This window comes from Phycodurus eques, chromosome 11 (genome assembly GCF_024500275.1).
Source record: "Phycodurus eques isolate BA_2022a chromosome 11, UOR_Pequ_1.1, whole genome shotgun sequence".
Lineage (NCBI taxonomy): Eukaryota > Metazoa > Chordata > Actinopteri > Syngnathiformes > Syngnathidae > Phycodurus > Phycodurus eques.
Window position 1 is genome coordinate 20,224,948 of NC_084535.1, and position 22,853 is coordinate 20,247,800.

Genomic DNA, 22,853 nt, shown 5'->3' on the forward strand with positions numbered 1-22,853 from the left:
ATATGTATATATATATTTCCTCCTTTCATTTTTGTAATGCCTGGCTGCTAATTTAATGGCACAGACGCCACTCTGTTTGGCTCATACATTTGCAAATCTGACTCTAATATCTAACTCATAGCTCAACCTGCAAGAAAGTAAATAATAGGTTACTCTTTACTTCATATTTGTTATACTTATTGTTTTTGCATTCGTGACGAATGTGCTTGTCGTGGGCGTGGGCTGGATAGCAGCCGGCTGGTTTACTATGCTGCACTTCCTCAATTTCTGCCGGTGCGACGGGGAAGTGACGTCAGACAAGGAAGTGAAGCTCCGGCAGCATTTGTCAGAAAAGATGAGCAACAACTGCAGCTCTAACTAATATTAGCTCGCCGTCATATGCCATAAAAAACCCATCATTTGTGTATTAATGGAGACAGAATATGTTGGGCTGAAAGGTCGCTGTAAATGACTTCGAGGTAAGAATAATTTATAAAGCTCTGTGTAGCTGCTCGCCCGGCGGCTAACCGATAATGTTATGTCGCCTGTTTGATTAAAACATACATCGCAAAATCCGTTGGAGAACGTGGTTCCCTAGTGTTATTTGATAGCGTTAATACATCAACTGCCTTTCTCATTGTAAAAGATAAAGGTAAACATATTGTTCATTGTGATAAGTCTTTAAATAGTATGATAAAGAAAGTAAAACAGATTTATTTTATGTACACCTATAACATAATTTGTTGAATAGTTTTGTGCAACTGAAACCTTTGTATTAACCACCATCTTAACTAGATTTAACAATACTATCCCCATCAACCTGCTGCATCACTATATACTGGCAGAACTGACAGCATGTTGTATCTCTGGATGTCGTCATCCATTTATGTTGTGGTAAAATAATGTGTATTACGACTTAATGATGTAATACGCACACGCATGCATCTATAAGTACATATGTATGTGTATCTATGAGGTGTGTCAGAAAAGTTGTATTTCAAATCCAAACTCGAAGTTTTTCCTTTTGAAGTAATCCCCCTGTAAGTCTCAAACACTTTCCCAGCCTTCTCTGCCACACTGTCATTCACTCCTGGAAGTATTCTTCTGGGATCCTCCACAGCACCTTCGTCACAGCCATCTTGATGTTGTCCAAATCTACCGAATGGGTCGCTTGATGACCAGCCTTGAGCTTGGGAAAGAGGGGGGGGGGGGGGGAAATGTATAGAGCCAGGTTGGATGAGTAGGGAGATTGCTCTTTGTTTTTGTTCTCTACATTGTTTTTTTCAGTCAGTAACTGTCAGATGCTGAGGGCATTGTGAGCAGGCGTGTTGTCACACCAAAAGTTGTCCTGACACAATTCTCACCTCTTGTCGCAGAGTGAATGAAGCAAATGGCACAGGATCTCTTTGTGGACATGCTAGTTGAATGTTTAGCAAGGTGGAAAAGTCATCATTTGTAGTTTGGGTTTGAAATATCGTTGGCCCAATAGCATAATTGTCCAAGTCTATTTTTTTTAACTTACTCTCACCATAATAATAAAAAATATCAATATGCATCAAGAAAAAAACATGTTTTTTCTGTATGTGTAGGTTCTCAGTCCAGGTCATGGTAATCTGCAAAGGTTGAACTGAGGCATCAGACTCTTCTTGTTTGTTTAATTTGTTTTTTGTTCTTGTTTTCTGAAAATGTTCAAAAATGACTTGGGCAATTATGTTATTATGCTAACGATATATCTTTTGTGACACCAGTCCTGGAACCTTTTGACACCTTGTATACTGTTTATATTGTATGTATTTATTTGTGTATGTATATTATACGCGTGTAAAGTACATACACGTGTGTCATATTCCTCTTAGTTCAGTTCTAGTGATACTATTATGAAGCATTTGTATTTCTGTTTCTTTTCTGTGTTAATATTGATTTTTATTTTTGTTTTCTTCCCCCCTCTCCCGTCCACCCCCCCTCCCCCGTCGCCCGCCGCGTCCCGTCCAGATGACTCAACAGTGGCTTGGATATCTGGGTTTGTGGCTTTCTTATATTCGTTTTACCCACTTTATGGTATTTGATTTACCTTTAGGCAGGCAGCAATAACATGAATAACAAATCATTGTTAAATATGTTTTTTCACATTACACGCTTATTTCTATAACACTATAGAGTACCATTGAAACCAGTACAAACAATGTCACTGGGTGAACAGTCTCAAAAGTGGTTTCCAACTCATGTCCAAGCCACAGTTCTTCAAGCTGCTAATTTACAGCCCAAGGGCAAAAATGCCACCAATGATGCATACACAATCATTCAGCTGGGCAAGGAAAAGTACTCAACATCAGTGTCAGAGAAGACACTTAACCCTATCTGGAGAGAAGAAGCTTCCTTTGAACTACCTGGGTTACTTTTGGATGGCAACCCAGAAGTCTATGAGTTGTGCTTCATTGTTATGCATCGTTCCTTGGTCGGGCTGGACAAATTCCTCGGTCAGAGATCCATCAACCTTAACGAAGTGTTTGACAACAAGCAGCGACAGAAAACTGAGTGAGTATTAGTCGTACTAGATGTGTAACATATTATGCTACAGTAAATATGTTATTTGTTTGTATGTATGAGTGTCAGGGTTGACACTGAAGACATTTTGGACATACTTGGCAAATAAAGATTATTCTGATTCTGATGAAACCTCTTCAAACAGTATAAAAATCTCATAACCACACGTGTGTAGTTAGCCACAACATCACATGTTTATGTGGCTAAACCTTTAGCCACACTTAGCCAGTCCTCGTCACTGGGAAGCTGATAAGCTTTAAAATGTGGGCACAATTAAAACTACAGAGTCATCAATCAGGAGTAGGGCTGAACGATTTGGGAAAATGCTCTTAATTGTGATTTTTTTTTTTTTTTTTTTTTTTTTAATAAATAAAACAAATATTGTGATTGTGACTTAGCATGCGATTTTTCTGAGGAAGTTTATCTTCAGTATTATTTACTAAACACAAGAAACAAATTATTCTGTAGTATGAGCAACACAACATTGGATATGGCTAACAAATAACTTTCCTGTAGGCCAGGCAGAAATGATATGACGAACAAATCTTTATTTTACAATTGAATTGTGAAAACAAAAACCTTCCATCACAGTAGAATATTGACTTATTGATTTAACTTCACACCTTGTAAAAAATTATGCTCTTGCCAGTAGAAGTAGCACTGCCATGCGTGTCAGCCGAGTATAAAGTGGGAAGTGACAGTGACGCGTTTGATCACCGAAATGTGAGTATAAAAGCAGTTGAAATGGTAAACTATACTAAATGTTCTTATCAATTACAGTGTAGTGTTAAATTCATTTATTCATTCAGCTTTCGTTCCGCTTATCCTCACTAGGGTCGCGGGTGTGCTGGAGCCTATCCCAGCTATCTCCGGGCGCGAGGTGGGGTACACCCCGAACTGGTCGCCAGCCAATCGCAGGGCACATATAAACAAACAACCATTGGCACTCACATTCATACCTACGGGCAATTTAGAGTCTTCAATTAACCTACCGTGCATGTTTTTGGGATGTGGGAGGAAACCGGAGTTCCCGGAGAAAACCGACGCAGGCACGGGGAGAACATGCAAACTCCACACAGGCCGGGCCAGGATTTGAACCCCGGTCCTCAGAACTGTGAGGCAAATGTGCTAACCAGTCATCCACCGTGTCGCTAGTTGATTCACTTATTTGATAATCCTCAAGAAGGATCTTAAGGACTATATGTAGAATTTTCTTAAATTCTAACTTTTTAGTTGAAGATAATCTAAATCTCTGGTGGTAAATATTAGTAGGCTAATTTAAGATGTCAGATAATTATAACATCTGAAAAGCAGGGCAAAGTGGTCTAAATTACATAAGGAAGGGCAGGGGTTGAGCCGTGACAACTGTTACCCTTGGGTCCCCAAATGACCAGCTACGTACGGCCATGCTTCGAGACAGGGCCACCGCCGCTTGGCATGACAACCAAAGTGGGATTACTGGCTCATGCATTGATGAAGAAGGCAGCTAGCTAGCTGTGAGAACTACTGTGAATTGTAGGACACATCGGCCATCAACACTTCAAACGCCCGTCGCAGTAATAAATATGCCTGCTTCAATTCAGCGGCAAGTGGCATCAGGTCTGGCCTTCCCCGAGGCACCGCTCCCAGCCGCTGGAAAAGCCCATGAGCCTGACTGCTTAGCCAGCAGCGGCTGGACGGCGATTTGAAGCATTTTACGAAGTGGGGGAAAAAACTAAACCGTTAACGCCGTGCACAACTTCACACGCGGCAGAATGAGTACTCTCACTTTACCTTTTATCAGGAAGCGCTTTTGAGTTTTGATGCAGACAATTTTGATTCGACAGCGTAGCGAACATGGGCAATATTCACTTCGCCACATCCTCTTTCTATTAGTAATTGGCAAGGTGGCAAACGTGCACCGCGAACGGTGGAGTATTTTACTCTGTGAATCCCCTCCCTCCAGTGCACTCATATAAAAATACCTTAACCACCAAGGTGACAACTAAATGACTGCCGAAACATATTAAAGCATTGCACATTATGCCTGCAATACGGATAATCTAGACCATCAGCGCAGAATAAAATGAGTATACAGTGCCATGAACAGGTGTAGGCCCTTTTCAAATTCTTATATTTTTGCACAATTTATCCACTTTAATGTTTAAGATAATCAAACAAATGTAAAAAAAACAGACAAATATAACCCAAGTGAACTTAAAATACTGTTTTTAAATGATTTAATTTATTAAGGAAAAAAACGATTCAATGTTACCTGACCCTGTGTGAAAAAGTAATGCCCTCCTTAACCTAATAACTGGTTGGGCCATCCTCAGCAGCAAAAGCTGAAATCAAGCGTTTTCTATAACTGGCAATGAGTCTTTCACATCTGTGTGAAGATATTTTGGGCCACTCTTCCGTGCAGAATTGTTTGAATTCAGCAAAAATGGAGGGTTTTCGAGCATGAACTGCGTTTTAAAGGTCATCCCACTGCATTTCACTCGGATTCAGGTCTGGACTTTGACTCAGCCGCTCCAAAACCTTCATTTAGATTTTTTAAGCCATTCAGAAGTTGGTGGTGGTGTGTTTTGGATTGTTATCCTGCTGCAGAACCCAAGTGCGCTTCAGCTTGAGGTCACAAATTGATGGCCGAACATTCTCCCAAGTTTTTCTGTTAGAGAGTAGAATTCATGGTTCAATCAATCACAGCAAGTTGTCCAGGTCCTGAAGGAGAAAAGCACCCCAAGACCATCACACTACCACCACCGTGTTTGACTGTTGGTATGATGTGCTTTTTCTGAAATGCTGCGCTACATTTACGCCAGATGTAACAAGACACACACCTTACAAAAACATTAACTTTCATCTGCTCTGTCCATACAATATTCTCCCGAAGGTGTTGGAATCATCCAGATGTTTTTTTTGCAAACATAAGAAGCATTTATGTTCTTTTTGGTCAGCAGTGGTTTTCGCCTTGGAACTATGCCATGGATGCCATTTTTGCCCAGTCTCTTCCTTATTGTGTCATGAACACTGACGTTAACTGAGGCAAGGGAGGCCTGTAGTTCTTTTGAAGATGTTCCGAGTTCCTTTGTGGCCTCGTGGATGAGTCATTGCTGTTTTCTTGGGGTAATCTTTGTAGGCCGGCCACTGCTGGGAAGGTTCACCACTGTTCCATGTTCTCTCCATGTGAGGATAATGGCACTCCCTATGGTTCGCTGGAATCCTAAAGCTTTGGTTTTTGTAACCCTTTCTAGACTGACAGATGTCAATTACTTTATTTCTCGACTTTTCTGGAAATTCTTTGGACCGTGTCATATTGTCGCAGCTTTTTTAGAACGTTTGTCTGACTTGATTTTGTCGGGACAGACTCTGTTTAAGTGATTTCTCGATTGAACAGGTCTGGAGGTAAACGGGCTTGGCTGTGATCAGTGAAAATTAACCAAAACTTGTGATTAGCCACAATTAATTCATGATTTAACAAGGGGGTTAATTACTTTTTCACCCAGGACTCACTCTCTCTCTCTCTCTCTCTCTCTCTCTCTCTCAATCTCTCTCTCTCTATATATATAATCCCCTTAAATTAAATCATTTTAAAACAGAATTTTAAGTTCACTTGGGTTATATTTGTCTGATGTTTATATTTGTTTGATCATCTTAAACATTCAAGTGGGGAAGTTATGCAAAAATATAAGAATTTGAGATGGGACAATACTTTTTCACGGCACTGTACAGTAGATTCAGCTTGTCTTTATACTACTTGTATGTGCAGTGTTCAGGCTAGTACACTGATAAAAAAGATAAAAGAAAGATGCAATGTTTTTGCACCACCTTAAACTTTAAATTAAAGGGATGACTTTTTCTTGGACAGTACTAAACCGAAACATGGCTCATCATAGTAACATGTAGGAAGTGGAGCACATTTGCAGAGGTTGCATTGTCTAAATTAGCTATTGGCAGGATGTAATTTGTCGTTTCATAAATTAAAATCACGGTGGTACACATGCTTGTAATCAGGAGGAGATTTGTTAGTGCACGGGGAGCAATTATTACAAACTACTGAAGACGAAGAGGAATGCAGAAAATAAGTTGTTCGCAGTCCAGTAATGCTCTGCCTTGTCAAAAAAAACAAATACTATTGTACATACTCTGTTTTTTTCTGGCACAAGTTGTATTGTGTAGAAGTAAAACCAGAGCTCTTGCCTCCTCTTCTAAGAGTTTACAGAAATTACAAGTTGCTGTTGAACTGTTGTCACTTTCCTAATAAAAATATTTCCAAACTGCAGACATCCTCCCCGTCCTGAGACGCCAGCTTCAAGTGTTGTACGCTATCCACTAGGGCTGCATGATTTATTGTTTTGAGCATCGTTATTGCGATTATACATATTTTAAAAGGAGGAGTAGGAGATAATTATTAAATGGGAAGCCAACCTTCTTTTTCTCTCCACCAAACACATAATTACATTGTGTAATATAAAACTAAGCTATTGCTGTTCCTTATATCATTATCTTTGTGCCTCAGCATTATTTTGGCGCTTTGTAACTTTTAAAAACTAAGAAAGTTTTTAAAAATCTGATCTTTTACATCCATAAAATGCATGTAAAGAGGTTTATTTCAATTATTAAAGTAATAATTCATTCTCATTTTTGTTATTCATAGTTAATTAGAATTAATCAACCAATTATTTAATTAAATTATTTTTTACACAATATATGTAAAATTGTTCATTCACTATTTTTTATTTGATTATTCACATTAAACTCATTAACCCATTATTTAATGAAAAATGAATGAAAATACTCGATAATATACATGCTCTGTGGTCCGGATTAAAGAATGAAACAGGCTTTATGTGGCTTGCGGGCTATATTTTGGCTACCCCTGGTGTAAGGCTTAGCAATGTCTCGACTTTTATTGCTTAAAGATTATTTTTAGCCTTATTACTAACATGGGTAGCATTATTTGGCCTATTTAAAACTAGTGGAGCTGGCTTAGCAGGTTGTGTGAGACAGCCAGCCATCCATCCATCCATCCATCCATCCATCCATCCATCCATCCATCCATTTTCTATACAGATCATCTTCACTAAGGTCATGGGTGAACTGGAGCCTATCCCACCTGACTTTGGGCACCCTGAACACCCTGAATTGGTCGCATGCCAATCGCAGGGCACATTTTGACAAGCAAGCATCATGCTCACTTTCACACTGAAGGGAAATTTAGAGTCTTCAATAAACCTAACATGCATGATTCAGGAATGTGGGAGGAAGCCTGGAAAAGACCCACGCAAGCACAGGGAGAACATGCAAATGCCGCACAAGAAGGCCAAATTCGAACCCCCAACTTTAGAACTATGAGACAGATCTGCTAAAAACCCATCGACCATGCCGCCATGTTAGACGTATATAAATAAAATTGCTTGATGTTTTGGAAGTAATGCAGTTTGCCTTGCGTTGTTGATTTTGTTTCTTTAGCTTACTTTTGCATTGGCACTGTTTGATTAAAGACTGACTAATAAAAGGCTGGGTGTAAACTAAAAAATGCGTTACACCAAAATCCTCAAGTAAGACTGTGTAATAATTGCAGAGTAAACTAAAAGATTAGGTTGATTTGACCCTTAATACACACATGCTGTTGCTTAACCCTGCATTAAGGAAACAGGAACAGATCATCCAAATTGAATCTGGTGTTAATTAGCTCACCAACATGGAAATACTCTGCTCATCAGTTTGGAGAATTGCAATATGTTATAATCAGTGTGAAAGTGGGACATATTTTTCTTCTTTGTGCTTGAGCTGATTCACTTCAAGGCCGTGGACCTTTTGAGCTGAGCGTTAGTAATGGATATGGCCCGTGTTGCTCTTCAGCCCATTCCCACACTGCAGGCAAGTCTGACAATGACACCAGGACCCTAGATACTATGACCACATTTCACCGTCTGTGTGCTGCATTTACTGCAGCCCATTTGTGATGTTTTTGAACTGACATACTGGGGAGGAAAGACTGTCTCGATATCTGAGCACACAGCCCATAATTATCGCACACCTGTGTGTGTTGATTGTGAGGAGTTTCCCAGCGGTCCAGGGGCCAAGCCGGAGGATTGTGGTTCCAAGCACAGGGAGGTTTATCTTGGCCTTGAGACACACTTAAGCTGCAGTGCCGGCCCCATAGCAGTGGCATGCTGTGGCTGCTGATCTGACCGAGCATGGCGTGCAGCCTGGGAAATGGACCCTTCATGACTCGGCTACCGGGCCACGAGCTTGATGGTTTAGAATAGCACTCAACAGCTGCAGTTCTTTCACGCCCGGACCAACATTGTTTGCAGTGATAGATTCTACCATCTCATTAAAGACAAAATAATGCATAAAAAACAGTTTAACTATTTATTGTTAATTTTTTATTTTTTGATACGTTTTGTGCTTTTGTCTTTAAGTGCTGTTGTATTGTTGATTGATGGCAAAAGCTGATGGAATTTTTGTACTCTGTTTATAAATAGTGGCTTCCTGAATTGTCTTTTGTACAGTCCTCATAACACAGAGGATATGACTGATTAGCATGCATGAAATGGTCGGTCACCCTGCGATTCAATGTCCCCATTGCTCGTCTTTGCAGTTCTGAACAAAGGCCAGATTTGTGCAAATGCCACTTTATTTTGAATGCACAAATCCCATTACTTCCAGTTGAAAACGCAGGGAGGTTAAATGAATAGGAGCCCAAAAGGAAGCCTCAAATACTCCTATTCAAGCACATCCTCTTTCTTATATTCTGTTTTACAAAAAAATTTTTTGTTTCTCTTGAATGACAAATTATATTCTCTGAAAATCAAAAGGATTTGAGCCTCTGAATTGATGTCAAGATTTTGGATTAGTATGCTCAAATTAACCTTGTATCATATTCTTAAGTTCTGTTTAAATGGATAATCATCAGAGATAAATCCTGTTCCTTTTTAAAAAACAAAAAAAACAAAAAAAATGGCCCCATTGAATATCTTAAGATTTCTCCATTTTCATTTTAGCTGGTATACCTTGCAGTCCAAACCATCAAAAAAGAAGAAGGAGAGAGGACGCATACAAGTCAGTATCCAGTTTATGCGGAACAATATGACAGCCAGTATGTTTGACCTCTCCATGAAAGAGAAGCCCCGCTCGCCTTTCTCTAAACTTAAGGTGAAAATGAAGGGTCGCAAACACGACAGTGACACGTCTTCAGCCATCCTACCTCGCTCTGCAGCGTGTGACTCTGGTCCTAACCACCATCCAACTGCCCCAGAACCGCAAACACAGCCCGAAACCAAGGCTAAGCGATCGCTACTTTCTGGGGCCCAGAAACTCTCTGCAGCCCACTCCATGTCAGATCTCATTGGGACCCACTTTCGAACCAAACCGGACTCCATGAATTCCATAGAAGAAAGTGGTGAGTTAATGTTTTGTGACATTATTTAAGTTTTGCAATTTAAAAGAACTATACATTGAATTCAGATTCACAGCCTTCGTGGATAACGGGGAAATAAACTTTAGTGTAGTTTAATAACCTACCTTATTTTTAATGCCTTTATTATTATTATTTTTCTTTTTTTACCATGTGTTGATGTGGTCATATGTATACGTCAGTAGACATCGCAGAGCCACAGGAATGTACACGTTATATATACATTGATATAAAAATATTTACACATAATTTCCCAAATGTTTAGATCAAAACGGTTTCGGATTGACGGAGGGCACACTCAAATGCAGTCGCGTAACTTAATGCCCAGTCTACGATAGTTACAACACAGTAGTATTGTCTACAACCTGTGCATTACAATAATGTCCATTTAACAAAGTAATGAGTTGGTTAAGCAGTATCTAAATCAATAATAGAGTATTTTATAATCCTTTTTACTGGCCATGAAGAATCTTGATTGAACCATCCCTTTAGTGCAGTCAAGCAAAGACTCCTAGATAATCTCATAAATTCAATAAACATTGATGCATCCTGCTATGACTTTGCTTCTTGGGTCCAGGTACAGCTGGTCCTCACAGGCGTTCCCAGAGTGAGGTACCAGGCCTCCAAGACAACGAGGCACACGGTGACCCTTTTACTGATATCAGTGACACCCTGCCACAGAAGTATGCCACGCTCCCACGCAACCGCAACCCATTTGAGGGGGAGCAAGGGCAGCTGTGGGACAAGCCCAAGGAGAAAAAAGAAAAGATCAGCCTACTGGAACGCATGACTGGAAAGAAGGATGGACGCAAGACCACCAATGGGGGTCGTTCGGGCAGTTCTGGAGACCTGCGCTCCCCCAACCCTTTTAGTGGCGACTCACAAGTACACACTAACCCTTTCGGCTCCAACTACAAAGTAAGGTACATAAAGCTTGATAATGTTTGATGTACTAGCACAACTACGCATTATCATTATCATGTTTTTCATGAATCCTTGTTCAAGCTCTAAATGGAGATCTTGCTTTCCCATGACCATGAGACGGAACCCAGATTGAACGCATCCAATCTACAGGATGTTTTCAGTATTTTCATTAGCCTTAGAAAGTTTCTCTCATGGACTCTCTTATGTGTCTCATTTTGTTGTCAAGTGTTTTTGTTTCCTTTGAATCTGTTATGTCTTTTCTTGGCTTCCACAGAGAGTTGGGAACACTGAGGCTACATGGTGCTTTATCAGAATAGGTGTCATTAGAGGCTCTTTAGAGAGCATTGGCTAGATAGCAGAGCCCTCTGAGCAAACATAATGAGATCCTCTAAAGTGATAGACCGCCCAATTAACCACTTATCTTTAAAGGCCCATCATCTTAAATGCAGTCTTTGTCATCAGGTATCTCATTGGTCAGTCATAATGTGGTGCACTAATACATTGTGGCAGGTTTAATGTACATAATTACATGTATTTCAAACAGCACAGCTGTAGTTCATTAAGCACAGCGGCCTTTTTCTTTTCTCAAGTATTTAAACCTGATTATTTCCACAGGAAGTCAATGTGCCTCAGAGCCGCCTGACAATTGTATGCATGATTTACTGACCTGTCCTTCTGTTTGATTGCTTTACAGTGACAAAAAGCCACCTGGAAATGAAGACATCACCCTGGGCCAAGGGAGCAGGGACGTCTATGCCATGAAAAATGTGAGACACTGAGCAGAACTTAGCCTGTCAAACCATGATTCTTCATACAATTTTGTTGCATGTTGTCACTTTTACATAAACTGAAAGTGCCAGAATGGACTTGTAAAATTTTGACACTTTGTAATGGAGAACAAGTCTCAAGTCTCATTTGACGCAGCAGCTGGTGACATTGATCCCTGTGGCCTCTAAAAATTCAGATATGCTATTCAACTAATTAGCAGCTGCACACTCATCATCTTGTCTCCTCTGAATGTGAAGTACTTTACTGTGAAATATTCATTAGATTAGTGAAATTCTTTGGTTTGTATATGAACATTCCCGTTGCGAAAAAGCACATAAATATAAATTATTTAGGTTTGTTAATATTCAACGAATACGTCCACTTAATTATCTTATTTAATGTCTCTGTTTTCAGAATCTTTAAAATGTGTGATCCGTTACACAGCAAAATTGGTATCTACTGTACAGCAGAACAATAGCTCAAGGGATGCCTAAATGAGAGACGTGATGCTGATAATGACTTTCGTCACCTTTCTGTGCGAGTGTTGAGGTCTGTCATTATCCACACATGTGCCCCTGCACATGCTGAACTAGCTTGCAGAAATGGCATCTCCCATTTCCTCCTCTTCAAGGCCCTAATTAACCACATGCACGGGTGGGGGGGATAACACACACATCTCAAAGGATGAAGCTTTTAAATTCTCAAAGCTAAGCTCATTAGAAACAGTAATGACACAACTGGAGAACGGCAAATATACACCTTATCTTCTCCTTAACTGTGGATCGTAGAGAAATGGTCATCATTACTTTGTAAGTTCCTGGTCAAATTCAGACCTTTACCACAAAGCTACTGAGCATCATTTCAATGTGAGAGAACAAGCATGGAGACTCAGTACATTGTATGTGAACCAGGGCTGCACAATTATGGCCAAAATATTTTTTTTGGATCATATTGTAATCACAATTATTGATCACGATTATTCTTCATGTTAGGGAAAAAAATCTGTATTTTTATTGCACGACTTTTAAACCAACAATAAGTAACAGTTTTCAGTTCAAAATGATTCTATAAATAAGAATACATGGTAGATAATAAATAAAAAAAATAAATGTACCCCAAAAAATTCAACTTTAGCAAGGCCTAACTTAATAAATATGCTGTTACAAAGTGCAATCACGAATTGCAACTTAATGGAAGCAAATACAGTTAATGCATAGAAGGCAATAACATTAGGCTGCAAGCACTGACTACAACGATTGTAAATAGTACTCGTGGATAGGTCCAACTTCAAAATAAAAGCTTAATAAATTTCTACATCGGACATCAGTGTCATTTTAGGCTTTTATTCTGAAGTTGGCACAGGAGCGCAGTGCCGAAGCTTAATGAACCCTTAACCATGCGTTCGCCCCCCTGGTGGCTGATTGGCTAGGTTGTGGGCACTGCTGCAAATGAAGCACTTTTCATATGCAACAGTGCCCGCATTTTGAATGTAAAAAAAAATTGCAGACGATCAGGCTCATTTAATCGTGGCAGCCATAATCACGATCGCAATCAAAATTAGATTAATTGTGCAGCCCTAATGTGAACCCAACCGCTATTCCCTTACGGCGGTCAGTTCTCCTATTCTGTCTCAATTGGCCCAAGGGTGGTATCTTTTAATTAGATGCATTTTTAATCTTCAGTAGTCAAAATCTTTGAGAATTTTCATTTTGGTCTGTCCCCCTCCTCCTCAGTAGCCTTTGTGCTCATGAAGTGATAAGACACCTGGCAAACTGTCCAACTCCGAGCCATTCTGCATTGTCTTTACTCTGCAGTGGTCGTATGATAGAGGCATGGGAGTGCAGGATGATAACTCTGGTATTTTAAACAGAGTCCACCCTTTGCTGCACTATCGATTTGGGGGAGGGTGCCCTGCATTACAGTGATAAAGTGCTCCCTCATTAAAAACGATTACAGCTCTTGTTCTCATAAGAGATCTTCCCAAACAGGACCATGGTGCTGTGCCTAAATAGATTGTTCTCAAACGGGTGAGGGTGGGGTGGCAAGGATTGTCTTTACGTCTGCTGAGAAGTGTGAGGCAAGAGAATGTCAGTTACAACATCCTTTTAATATCCATTAATTATGTTTTGGTGAGGGAAGATAATGAATTTCTAGGAGTGGTGTCACAATAGGTATATTTAAAATCAAAACTAGTTTTCTCGTTCGACGTAATCCCTCTGGAGTCTAACGCACTTTCCAAGTCATCTCTGCCACACCTTCATGCAATCCTGGAAAGATTCTATCGGGACGCTTTGCAGTGCCGTCGTCACAGCCCTCTTGATGTTGTTCACATATTGAAAAATGGTCCCCTTGGTGACCCCCTTGAGCTTGGGAAAGAGAAAATCAATCATACGAGGCCAGGTTGGGTGAGCTGGGAGTTCACTCCAGAACTGTGATGTTCTTCTCGGCAAGGAAGAGTGCTCAGGGCATAGTGAGCAGGCGTGTTGTCATGGTGGACTCTCGCCTCTTTCAGCAAACAGAACAAATGACGTCGCAGGTTGTCTTTGTAGACTTGCTGGTTGATCTGGCCAACACTGAAAGGGAAAACTCGATGTGTATAGTTTGGGTTTTGAATATACCTCTTTAACATCTGTCCTGGAACCTTTCTGACACAACTTGTACACCAGGGGTGTCAAACCCATTTTTGTCACGGGCCTCATCGTAGTTATGACTTGCCTCGGAGGGCCGCTACGACTGTGAACCCATATAAATGAAAGAAAGTGGGCTTGGTAACAAAAAAAATGCTTGCAAATATCTCAATGGTATTACACCAGAACACAATGCGCAATTTTGATTTGCTTTCGCGGGCCACATAAAACGATGTGGTGGGCCAGAAGAAATGTGTCACACTCTCGCTACAAGGATCACACGGTGCGTTCAGGGTGCCTTTATAACGCCGGAACTTGCATATACAACCTGCGCCGCAGCACATTAATCGTTTTTCTTTGATTATAACGTTTTTATGATCGTGACGAGCCAAAATCGAAATCACAATGAAATTTTGATTAATTGCCCAGTCCTATGTTAAAGGTTTGTTGGTCAGGACCACTACTATTTATTAGTTGACGTGTCACTTTTAAATCTCTGTAACAGCGCTATTTTTAGAAACACTCAGCAAAAGATAAACATGACACTTATCGAATTTGCCTTGAACTTAAAGAGTAGGCTCACGGTATTAGAACTGACCGGGTTGAACTACAAGCTTTTATTGTTGTCTGTTTTCCAGGTCCAGGAAGTGTTACAGGGGAGTATGGCAGCCTATAGAAACTTGTCCTTTGAGGAAGTGGTGCAGGAACTCGTCAAGCAGAAAGAAGTGGTGAAAAAGAAAGACGCCCACATCAGGGAGCTGGAGGACTACATAGATAACCTGCTGGTACGAGTCATGGAGGAAACACCAAGCATACTCCGCACACCCTATGAGCCTAAGAAAAAGGCAGGTAAACTCAATAAAAAGTAGACAGTAGAGGCACAGACAATAGACTACAATAGAGAAGAGTCTGGAGTTAGTTTGCACATCACTATTGTGCGATAAATGATGTGTGAGGAAAATTCATGATTATACATTATAATTGTAGTTTTAATAGACATTAAACACTTATCATCCTTTGCCCAATTACATATTTCCATTCATAAACTGTTAAAAATGACCGATACTGTGCTATTTAGGTACTTAAACAAACTTATCAGTGCATTTTAATCAAATCCACTTATTTAACACTGCTCTGATTCAGTTTCAATGTTTGCACTTGTGAGTTAACAGTGGTCTGTTGGACTCAGCTTCTATCTTGTGCTTACCAGCTCTTCAGGTTAAAAAGAAGCCAAATTTGAGTTTAGTATAAGCTGTAGAAGCAATCGTATGCTGTTTATTAGAACGTGATGGTGATTAAGCAATTTCTAACACACGTTTACAATTAACACATTCTTAAGCCTGCCACATTTAGTCAGGCTGTTCATTCCAGAGCTGCTTCCTAAAATTGTCTCTCCTCTTGCTTGTTAGTGTTTTAAATCAGCAAAGTCACCATTTTTCATCTAAGTCCCTAGATTGTGCTTACTTTTGGTTTAATTGTGAAGACTATCATTTAAGGGTATTGGTGAACGTTATAAGTCGGAAATTCTATTTTTACTTAGAAGTGCAATAATCCTAATTTAATGATCTTGCTTTATGTTATGCTGGAATTTAATGGAATATTTCAGTTTATCTCAACTTTTAATGTTAATGGGGAGTATTTTGATTTGTTACCTATTTACCGGCCTTCATCTCTTTCAATACGAAGTACTGGGGTGTATGTATTGATTGACGCTGTCACAGCTCTGTTATTTTTGAATACTAAGGTATTTGTATGGTACTTGATGTCATCCTGCTACTACTGTATCCCAATACCCTCCCCATGATTTTTGTGGTACTAACACTGGTATAAAAAGGTTTGTATTATGGATTGATGAAGTAATGTAGAAACCTAATCTGTTAAAATAATTTTTGTATGCACTGTACCACAGTACATCGCAGCACTTTGTTTTTGTATCCTCTGTAGAGTCCAAACGCAAACAGTGTCTTCCGTGCAAAGTTGGTAAACACAAAATTATTAGACAAAAATTGTAAACTGACACTGTTGTCATCACACTCTGATTTTGTTAGCTGCAAGAAAGCTGTTTAATCGCACTGCTGTTTCTAATATGAACATCAACAATATAAACCACATTTACAGTGGAGGAAATGTTTATTTGATCCCAAAGACATGAGCAGTCTATAATTTTAATGGCAGGTTAATGTTAACAGTGAAATATCTAAAAGAAAATCCAGAAAATCACATTTAATAAAAGATTAAAATGTATTTGCATTTCATTGAGTGAAGAATTTGATCCCGCTCCAACAATAAAGAATTCTGTCTCCCACAGACTAGTCCTCTTACTTTTAGAAAGTACTCCTAGTCTAAACCTGTTAGCTGCATGAAAGATACCCGTCTCAACTTGTGACCTTTATAAAGACACCTGTCCACAGAATAATCAATCAATCAGACACGGACCTCTCCATCATGGGCAAGACCTAAGAACTTTCTCAGGAATATCAGGGACAAGATTGTTGACCTGCACAAGGCTGGAATAGGCTACAAGACAATTGGCAATAGGCTGGGTGAGAAGGAAACAACTACTGGTGCAAAAATAAAAAAAAATTAATAAACGTAAAATGACTGTCAATGTCCCTCAGTCTAGGGCTCCTCGCAAGACTTAACCTCGTGGGGTATCAGCGATCATGAAAGAGGTTCGGCATCAGCCCAGAACTACACGGGAGGAGCTTGTTAATGATCTCAGGACACCTGGGACCACAGTCACCAAGAAAAACATTGGTAACACACTACTCCGTAATGGGCCAAAATCCTGCAGCGCCTGTAAGGTACCTCTGTTCAAGAAGGCACAGGTACAAGCCTGTCTGAAGTTTGACTACGAACACCTGAATGATTCAGAGAATGATTGGAAGAAGGTGATGTTGTCAGATGAGACCAAAATCGATCTATTTGGAATCAGTTTGACTCTCCATGTTTGGAGGTAGAGGAATTCAGACTATGACCCCAAGGAACACCATCCCCACTGTCAAGCATGGAGGTGGAAACATTATGCTTTAGGGGTGTTTGTCTGCAAAGAGGACAGGTCAACTTCACCGCATTGAGGGAAATATGGATGGAGCCTTGTCCCATGGAAAACTGGGTGACAACCTCCTTCTCTCAGCCAGAAAACTTAAAATGGGTTGTGGACGGGGCTTCCAGCACGACAATGACCCAAAGCACACAGCCAAGGAAATGAAAGTGTGACTAAATAATAAGCACATTAAGGTCATGGAGTGGCCTAGCCAGTCTCCAGACCTAAATCCCGTAGAAAATCTGTTGAGGGAGCTGAAGAGTTGTGTTCCCAAGGCACAGCCTTGGAACATTAAGGATTTGGAGAGGATCCGCAAAGAGGAGTGGTCCTCCCGAGATGTGTGCAAACCTGGTTATCAACTACAAGAAACATCTGACCTCTGTACTTGCCAACAAGGGGTTCTCCACCAAGTACCAAGTAATGTTTTGATAGGGTGTCAAATAGTTTTCCCCCCTCAATGAATTGCAAAATAATTTGAGTCTTGTTTTATATGATTTTCTTTTTGATATTCTGTCTCTCCCTGTTAAAATACACATTAAAATTATATACAGTTCATGTCTTTGTCAGTGGGTAAACTTATGAAATCAGTGAGGGATCAAATAATTACAGTGCCACCAGAAAGTAGTCACACCCCTTCACGTTTTCCACATTTTGCTGTGTTACAGACTTATTCTAAAGCTGGTTTGAGTATAGTTTTCTTTAAAAAAAACAAATCGACATAAAATATCCTATAATGACAAAGTAAAAACATATTTTCAGACATTTCTGTAAATTTATAAAAAATGTAAACATTCACTGTGATTGGCTGGCGACCAGTTCAAGGTGTACCCCGCCTCTCGCCCGAAGATAGCTGGGATAAGCTCTAGCACGCCCGCGACCCTAGTGAGGATAAGCGGTACAGTAAATGGATGGATGTAAACATTCAAACATAATAGGTACATAAGTATTCACACCTTTTGCTATGACATTCAAATTTAAGCTCAGGTGCATCTGATTTCCACTCATCATCCTTGAGATGCTTCTACAACTTGAATGGAGTCCACCTGTGGTAAATGCAGTTAATTGAACATAATTTGGAATGGCACACACCTGTCTATATAGGTTGCATAGTTGGCAGTGCATATCAGAGCAGAAATCAAGCAATGAAGTCTAAGGAATTGTCTGCAGACCTCCGAGACCGGATTGTGTCAAGGCACAAATCTGGGGCAAGATACAAAAGAATTTCAGCAGCATTGAAGGTCCCCGAAAAGCACTGTTGTGTCGATTATTTGGGATTGGACGAAGTTTGGAACAGCCATGACCCTTCCCAAGCTGAGTAACCAGTTAAGAAGGGCCTTGGTCAGAGAGGTGAACAAGAACCCTATGGTCACTAAGGCGGCGCCTTGCGGCGATAGAACCATCCAGAAGGTCGACCTTTGCTAGCACACTGCACCAATCAGGCCTTTATGGTAGAGTGGCCAGACGAAAGCCACTTCTCTCTACAAGTCACTTGGCAGCCCGCTTGTAGTTTGCCAAAAGGCACCTTAAGGATATTAAGGTGCCTTTTTCTCTGGTCTGAAGAAACCAAAATAGAACATTTTGGCCTGAATTGCAAGTGTCATATCTGGAGAAGAAGGGGCATTGCTCATCACCTGGCTAACACCATCCCTCTGTGAAGCATGGTGGTGGCAGCATCATGCATGCTGTGGGGCTGTTTTTCTGCTCCAGGAACTGGGCGACTAATCTGCATAGAGGGTAAGATGACAGCTGCCAAATATAGAGAGATTCTTCAAGAGAACTTGCTCCAGAGTGCTCTCGAACTCAGACTCGGGCGTCGATTCACCTTCCAACACGACAATCACCCAAAGCACACAACCAAGATAACAAAGGAGTGGCTTCAGGAGCAGCCTGTGAATGTCCTTGAGTTGCCCAGCCAGAGCCCGGACTTGAATCCAATCAAACATCTCTGGAAAGACCTCTAAAAATGGCTGTCCACCGACGCTGCCCATCCAACCTGACCGATCTTGAGAGGATCTGCAGAGAAGAATGAGAGGAAATGGCCCAAAACAGGTGTGGCAATCTCATAGAGGCATACCCAAGAAGACTTGAGGCTTTGATTGCTGCCAAAGGTGCTTCAACAAAATATAAAGCCAAGGGTGGGAATACCTATGTACCTATTATGTTTAAATGTTTACATTTTCAATACATTTGCACAACTGTCTGAAAATGTTTTTACTTTGTCATTATGGGATATTTTAAGTAGATTTAAAAAAAAAAAAAAAAAAAAAAAAGAAAACTATACTAAAATCAGCTTTAGATTAAGTCTGTAACAGTAAAATGTGGAAAAAGTGAAGGGGTGTGAATACTTTCTGGTAGCACTATATTTCCTCCACTGTAATTTGTGCTTAATGGTAAAAAAAAGAAAACGGTTCATGCACACATTTTAAATTTACATTTCTTTATTCCTTGGAGAGAAAAAGCAGCTGCGTCCTGTACAGTGTTAAAACGTGTTCTATTGGCAATATGGCAGTCTTACACCCAAAGTTACATCTGGTGACTGTAATCGCCTTCTCCTGTTGATTGTATCATTCCTGGTATATGTGTTCCACCTTTGCGCTTTATGATACCAAATTCACAGGTGAGATGGAGTGTTTTTTCAAAAATATTTGTTGTGGCAAGCAACATTACTTTTTGCTGCCTTTAAAGTAGTTATTTTACATGAATGTACTGTGTGTGGTTTTGTACAGAAAGCCAATATATATATATATATTTTTTTTTTGTTAGTGAATGTATTTTAGTCGGAATACAACATGGTGTTATATGTAAAGCTCAACAGTGTCCTTGAACCTAACTGGCCTTTCAATTATTTTGTAGTTCCAAAGAAAATTATTGCATTCAGATACATTTATTTTGGCTTCCACATCTCAATTACTGGACAAACAAATAATATTGAGCTTCGTGTAAATTATTATTTTTTTTTACACAATTGAGGTGTCTTTGCAGGAAGTTTTGTGATTTAGCTGATAATTCATTTTACGATGAAGACTATGAAAAATGTAGTTAAGAATATGTTTTCCATTCTGGAAAATCCACTCACTGATTGCCTTCTTGTATGCTCTAGTGTGAGCTCTCGTTACACAATTATCTACTGCTGAAGTGCATATGCATAGTTAGTAAATTAAAATGGACCTTACCTGGGAGTTGTAATATTTCAATTGCATTCAATCATTGTTATCACATCCCTTTTCTGGTCGGCTTATTGCTCATTTTGTTGTGCTTTAAAAATTTTTAAAATGCATCTATTATGGATTTGCAAGTGCAAAACATATTGCAGAAAATTCCCCACCTATTTTTCATTCAAGCTAAACTTGAAAGTGGCAAATTGTGATATGAAATTAATTCTCTGGAATTTCAATAGTTTTACAACTCTGACATTTTATAGTTGATGATCCGACAAGCCAACTAAATCAATAGATTCCTATCAGCCTTAGAGACAACAGCATGTAATTTATGCTTATTCCCACCAGGTGCCTGCAGAGTGAAGGCACGCAGCATCTATCTGCTCTACTCATAATGATGATATATGAATGCTAAGGATGAGATACATTCAACATTGAACACATTTGGACCCTGAAGGGGATTTAGTTCACATGAAAGAAAGTGATTGTGTTGGAATGAATTCATTTTGCTTGTCATTTTTTGCCTTTTAGCCTGATTGCTACATTTGCTTTATGTTTTAATATAATTTGGTTCTTTGGTAGATGTCAAACTGCAATACACAAATCTAAAATGAAGAGCATTTTCAAAATCATTTTCTAGCACAACACTGAAAAGGGGGTGACTATCATTATTATACTTCTAAGCAGTCTCTTTGCATGTTTTTTTTTTCATCCTGTCAATGCCGCTTGTTGAATGTGCAAAACACTAAATATGCTCGGAGGTAATGTTTACTATAAAACACACAAGTATTCTCCACAGCAATTAGACAAATGGCCATAACATGTCTGACTAATGTGTAAAATTGTTGTGGGTGATTGTAGCCCACACCATAAAACATTGCAAAGGTTCTGATGAAACATGATGCACAACTAGTGGTGAGAATTATTTTCATGAAGTCTTCTTGTGCTGCTTTAACAGTTCTACACAGTTTTAAAAGAAATGTATGACTTTGTTTGACGAAACAACAGTTATACACTGCGATGAGTGGAAGTTGACCAGCATGCCACTGAGGTTCAAAGGTTTAGCTTCTGAATGTGTCCCTGGTCTTCCGAAATATTCATTCACATGCATTCAGGTATAATTGACAGACTATTAAATCATTGTATGTTCTTTTACTTACCTTCTGAATTGAAATTTTTTTTGGGTTATATTTCTGTAGATTCATATGCTCGAACACAACCCTCCTGCTTGGACAGTGTGTAAAGTGTACCTTCCTGAAAGGTTGGAGGAAAACTGACATATATTACATTAATATTTGCCTTCAGTGGCCAGCTTGAGGTTTTTAAACCAGCATGTTTGGAAACATGGTTGTATTGACTTTTTCTGGAGCAGGGTGATCTAGGAACACAATTGTGATAAGGTTTAGGCAACAGTAATTCAGAAATGGTGACTCTATGTGAAGTGCCAATTATAAAAGAACTTCAAATGAATGCTTACTCATTCTTTATGATTAAACAATTGCAAAAAAAATCCAATTTAAGCAACGCTATTACTATCGCTGCAATTGAATTCCAAAGGTACTCTGGATGTTTGAAAGGCACAGACAAAATTGTATTGTCCTTTTCAATAAAGTCACTCTAAATAATGCTGACTCACTACTCGTTATTTTTTTTAATATAAAAAACAAAATCAATTCATTAAATCCAAACTTGAAATGTGTATTGTGCAATTCTGCACAGTATTTTAGACCTTAGTAATATTTGTAAAAAAAATATTACATACCTCTCCTTTCATTTTTATGGAGAGTCATTATCCTCCCACTGGCAATTAAACCATTATCAACTTTTAATTGCCGTATTTTCACGACCATAATGCGTACTTAAACGTATTACATTTTCTCCAAAATGGATGGGGCACCTTTATATTGCGGCACGCCTTATGTGTGCACCGAGTTCCAAAATCTGTAAATGTTGTTGTGTGACTTTAATGAGCGCTCCGCTTGACTGACTGGGAGCATTTCCTGACGACGCGCTGCTTATATAGAGGAAGTCGGACGTGACTGAGGACAGCATGCGGACGTAAAGGGGGAAGGGTGCGTGTGACAGAGGAGGCTAAAGATATGCCCCCAGTAGGTATATAGTGCCGGTATATGCATCGGTTTGGCTAAGGACCCCCTTAGGTCACATACGAAGCGACACGCTTACGAAGCACAGTTTAAACTGAAAGCTATTAGTTATGCGGAGGAATATGGGAATCGAGCAGCCGCGAGAGAATTCAAGATCAACGAATCCATGGTTTGCAAGTGGAGGAACCAGAAAAACGAGCTTCGCAAAGTCAAGAAGACGAAGCTGAGTTTCCACGGGAAAAAAAAGAAAAACAAAACGCGGAAAGAAGGCGAGGTAGCCCGAGTTGGAAGACC

At 39.7% G+C, this 22,853-nt stretch overlaps 1 protein-coding gene across 3 annotated transcripts; it reads left to right on the top strand.

Moving 5' to 3' along the window:
- Positions 1 to 286: 286 nt before the first annotated feature.
- Positions 287 to 22,064, top strand: LOC133409912 (rab11 family-interacting protein 2). Of its 3 annotated transcripts, none has more exons than XM_061690504.1 (7): positions 287 to 458; positions 1,972 to 2,514; positions 9,519 to 9,576; positions 9,670 to 9,916; positions 10,509 to 10,854; positions 11,550 to 11,622; positions 14,889 to 22,064. In XM_061690504.1, the coding sequence occupies exons 2-7, from the start codon at positions 2,162 to 2,164 to the stop codon at positions 15,117 to 15,119; spliced, it is 1,308 nt and encodes a 435-aa protein (XP_061546488.1). In that variant the 5' UTR covers positions 287 to 458; positions 1,972 to 2,161; the 3' UTR covers positions 15,120 to 22,064. The 3 variants fall into 3 exon arrangements, with proteins under 3 accessions (XP_061546488.1, XP_061546487.1, XP_061546486.1); XM_061690503.1 differs by having other exon boundaries at positions 1,972 to 1,999; positions 2,137 to 2,514; positions 9,519 to 9,916; XM_061690502.1 differs by having other exon boundaries at positions 9,519 to 9,916.
- Positions 22,065 to 22,853: the final 789 nt, after the last annotated feature.